This window comes from Mus pahari, chromosome 15, assembly GCF_900095145.1.
Source record: "Mus pahari chromosome 15, PAHARI_EIJ_v1.1, whole genome shotgun sequence".
In the NCBI taxonomy this organism is placed as follows: domain Eukaryota; kingdom Metazoa; phylum Chordata; class Mammalia; order Rodentia; family Muridae; genus Mus; species Mus pahari.
Genome location: NC_034604.1, coordinates 8,559,206 through 8,563,035, shown reverse-complemented (window position 1 = coordinate 8,563,035; position 3,830 = coordinate 8,559,206). Strand labels below are relative to the sequence as shown.

General features: G+C 45.2%; 1 protein-coding gene across 4 annotated transcripts in view; it reads left to right on the top strand.

Annotated features, from left to right (window-relative positions):
- LOC110333442 (NPC intracellular cholesterol transporter 1) overlaps nucleotides 1-3,830 on the top strand; it is a 124,248-nt gene that overhangs the window by 23,424 nt on the left and 96,994 nt on the right. For all 4 annotated transcript variants that reach the window (XM_029546790.1, XM_029546789.1, XM_029546791.1 and 1 more), the window contains one exon: nucleotides 1,652-1,750. In XM_029546790.1, the coding sequence (XP_029402650.1) occupies nucleotides 1,652-1,750 (99 nt within the window). The remainder of the gene's footprint in view (nucleotides 1-1,651; nucleotides 1,751-3,830) is intronic.

Below are 3,830 nucleotides of genomic sequence, written 5' to 3'. Positions count from 1 at the left end.
AAAAAAAAAAAAGAAAGAAAGAAAGAAAGAAATTAAATAAATAAATAAAATAAAATAAAAATAAAGAGTTTAAAAAAGTATAGCACAGCATAATATAATATAATATAATATAATATAATCATTACAAAACACTCTTCTCTTACCTCATCAGGCAGAGAGAGCAGAAAGTTGACAGGGCAAAAGCCTCAAGAGCAATAGTCATTGCCACTCTTGAGCAGTGTCTTGATGTCCCCCTGTATTGTCACCAGCCTCAGCCTCTCTTCCATTCCCCAGCCTTCTAGGCTGGCTCAGTCTTCTTCCTTACCACATTGTTCCTCCCTCCCTCCCTCCCTCCCTCTCTCCCTCCCTCCCTCCTTCAGTCTGCCTTCTCAAACTCCTGCCATAACACATGATGCCACTTTGACTATGAACACAGAGCTCTGTAGCAGAGATGACAGGTAAGGTTACCACCACTGACCTGTTATGCCCACTCAACTAGTTAAAGGCTGGTTTTCCAGGCCTCATCAATACCTTCTGAACCAGACCTCCTGAAGGTAGAACTTGCTTTGAATAAAAAAAAAATTAATCAAACAAAAAACCCTAAGCCCAAATTAGAAACTACACTTTCATATTCATAATTAATATTTTGAGTTAAGTTACATGTTGTTGAATTGTTCATAATTAGCTTAAATCTCCACATCACAGTTCACAGCACCAAACACCAAACACACATCCCCATAGTGCCCGGGGAAAACCATTAATGGCTCAGTGAGTCAGGAGTCAGTGTGCTTGGCTTGTTCTGATTTCAGCTGCAAAGATAAAAGTGGGGCTGACAGAACAAAGGGATGCCCTTCCCACATCAGAGCCCGGTTACTTAAAGCACTCTGCGTAGTCTTAGGGCCCGTGCTTTAAAAGAGACCTAGACAACCTGGCACACGTTCAAAGGAAAACCCTGAGCCAGACAGTGAGATGTCATCGTCTGCCCTTTTAATGGAGGCATATCTTGTCCCATGAAAATGATGGCTGTCGATGGGTGAGCATCTTAAACTCAGTGGCTTATAACCAAATAGCTCCCAAGGAGAAGCCAATGTTTGCCAAAGAGGCCTCTGGTCAGAGGCCATGCTTCTGAGACAGAGCTGACAATACTTGGAAGTGCAGTGCACTTCCCACGTTGGGACGTGAATGGATGTTGTCTCCTTCGGTACGGGCAGGTGTGTGGTGCTAACTGGTGAGATGATGGCTGCATTATGTCCCTGGCAGGTTATCCAAGTGTACAACACGTTCATGTCCTCCAGATGATCATAAAGAAAAGGTGAAAGCTGGATAGATGCCTCCATCACTAAGCACTTGCCGCTCTTCAGAGGGCCAGAGGTTAGTGTCCAGCACCCACGCTGGGTGCCTCACAGCCTCCTGGACCTGTGGGAATCCAACACTCTCTTCTGACCTCTGTCGGCACTCCACGTACACAGGACATACACTCACAGAGAGACAAAGGCACACACATACAAACAAGAAATAGAATAAGTCTTTAAAATATAAAGACAAGGTAAAAGACAGAAGGAAGGTGAGTTTGTTATTTCAGGGACTGTTCTCTCCCAATTCAATGTGAAAAGTGTTCTTGATAAAATACAAGTTGTGCCGTATCTAACACCTCTGTCCTCTCCATCCATAGGATGGGGGCACTGCCCTGTTGGCTGCTAGTCAGTATGGGCACATGCCAGTGGTGGAGACCTTGCTGAAACACGGAGCCAACATCCATGACCAACTTTATGTGAGTGTTTCAAGAGTTTATTTATCCCTTGATCACAGCTAACATTTGACCTACATTCCAGTGTCAGAAACCACAACTTAAAGTATTTTTCCATGCACTAAAAAAAAAAAAAAAAAAAAAAAAAAAAAAAAAAAAAAAGTGCCATCTTTTTTTTGCAGTTGTATTTTTATTATTTTAACTACATGTATGAGTGTGTAAGTAAATGCAAGAACCACAGAGATCAGAGGGCTCAGGCGCCCTGGAGCTGGGGTTACAGGCAGTTGTAGGTGCCGGGAATTGAACTCGGGTCCTCAGGAAGAGCAGTATGTGCTCTTAATCACTGAGCCATCTCCCCAGCCCTACACATTGGGATTTTCATTGGAGATGTCAATGGAAAATCAGCTGACCAGATGAGCTAGCTCTCCTTGCCATAGACACTACATATTTCCTCACCTCTGTTCTCCCTTTTAAATCCATTGTACATCTGCAAACATTCCACGCATGCTGTTAAACTGCCCCAGCCTCCTCTCATGCCTGCTCACTCACACATGACAGGCCGAGTGCGGAGTGATCGCAAGAGGGGAAAGCAGGCTAGTCAAGAACTGAAAGGTGAAGCCCATGGAGCTGTGGTCACGAAGTAGGACTGGGAAGGGCTCTGCTGCCACTGTGAGTTTGTTGGCAGCTAATTGGCAATTAGTACATGGCCCAAGGGCCCTTTTAATTGTCACTGAAATTCCATAGGCTTCGCAACAAGTGTTATTATCCTGGTCTTGTAGGAAAAATAAAATATGGGAGATGGATGACTTGGCAGTCTCAGGAAAGGGAGGGAGAGAGTCTTGCTTACAATTATCCAGGAACTATATTTTAGGTCATTCCTCAAGTACACTCTGAGCCCATATGCCAAAGGCACTCGGTTTTCATAGCCACCTAATGGGCTGCGTAGGTGTGCCAGTTTTCATTTGAATGTCCTTTCCAGAACTTACCTTGTTAACTCTGACACATCATAGGCCTCTTTGAAGTCCCTAGTAACTAGCCTTACCCTCTGGCACTTCAAAGTTTGTATGGCTTTGAGCCTGCAGTAAGCCGGCTTAGATCTTGATATGGCTCTAACGAAGTGCCTCTCAGCCTGGCTGCCCATTAGATGCACAGGTGGAGCTTTCCCAACTCCCAGCTCCCAGACACCCATCCCCTCAGAACAGCAGAGCCAGTCTCTGTGGTCACAGCTGCAGCCTGAGGAGGTCCCGGTGTGTGTTCAGGGAAGCACAGGCAGGGCTGAGGGGTGGCTCAGTAGGTAAGACGTTTGCTGTGCAAATTTGAGAAGCTGAGCTTGGATCCCCAGCACCCACACAAAGCTGGGATCTGCGGTGTACACTTGTAATCTCAGCACTGGGAAGCAGGAGGGACAGGATGAGGCCGGGGCTTGCTGGCCAGCCCAGCTCGCCAAATTAGCAGTGAGGCGTGGGTTCAGTGAGACCCTACCTACCAAAATAAGATAAGGAGCGATTGAGGGCGCTTCCTGTTGACCTCTAACCTTACACTTGAGAGCACACACATGCACACTTTTATCCACACTTGTATACATGCACACACATGAACATGTACAGATACCACATACACAGAAAAGAAGGAAAAATAAATGCACGTCTAAAGTAAAGGATCTGAGTCTGAATTATGTGTGGGTGTGTGGGCCCAGGGACTTTGGAAATAGAAAGTTAATTGTTACTTTCACGCATGACCCACAGTTAGCAGTGTGAATCAAGGGTGGATATAAAGTTTGCACCCACTAAACTATATCCTTCCAGAATGCTCTCAGAAATATAGACTTGAGCAGAGCCCCCATTCACAGGAAATCCCCCTCTATTAATCGGTGAATTAAGAAAATGTCATGGGCTGTAAATTCCTTTTTACTTTTAGTAAAATATTTCTGTTAAAAACAATTGACTCGGTGTACACTTTTGATCCCTGTACTAGAGGAAGCAGAGACAGGTGGATCTCTGTGAGTCTACCTGGTGAGTTCCATGCCAGCCAGGGCTGCAGAGTGGAGAACGTGTATCAGAAAATAAAATAAGTCGGGCAGTGGTGGCACACACCTTTAATCCCA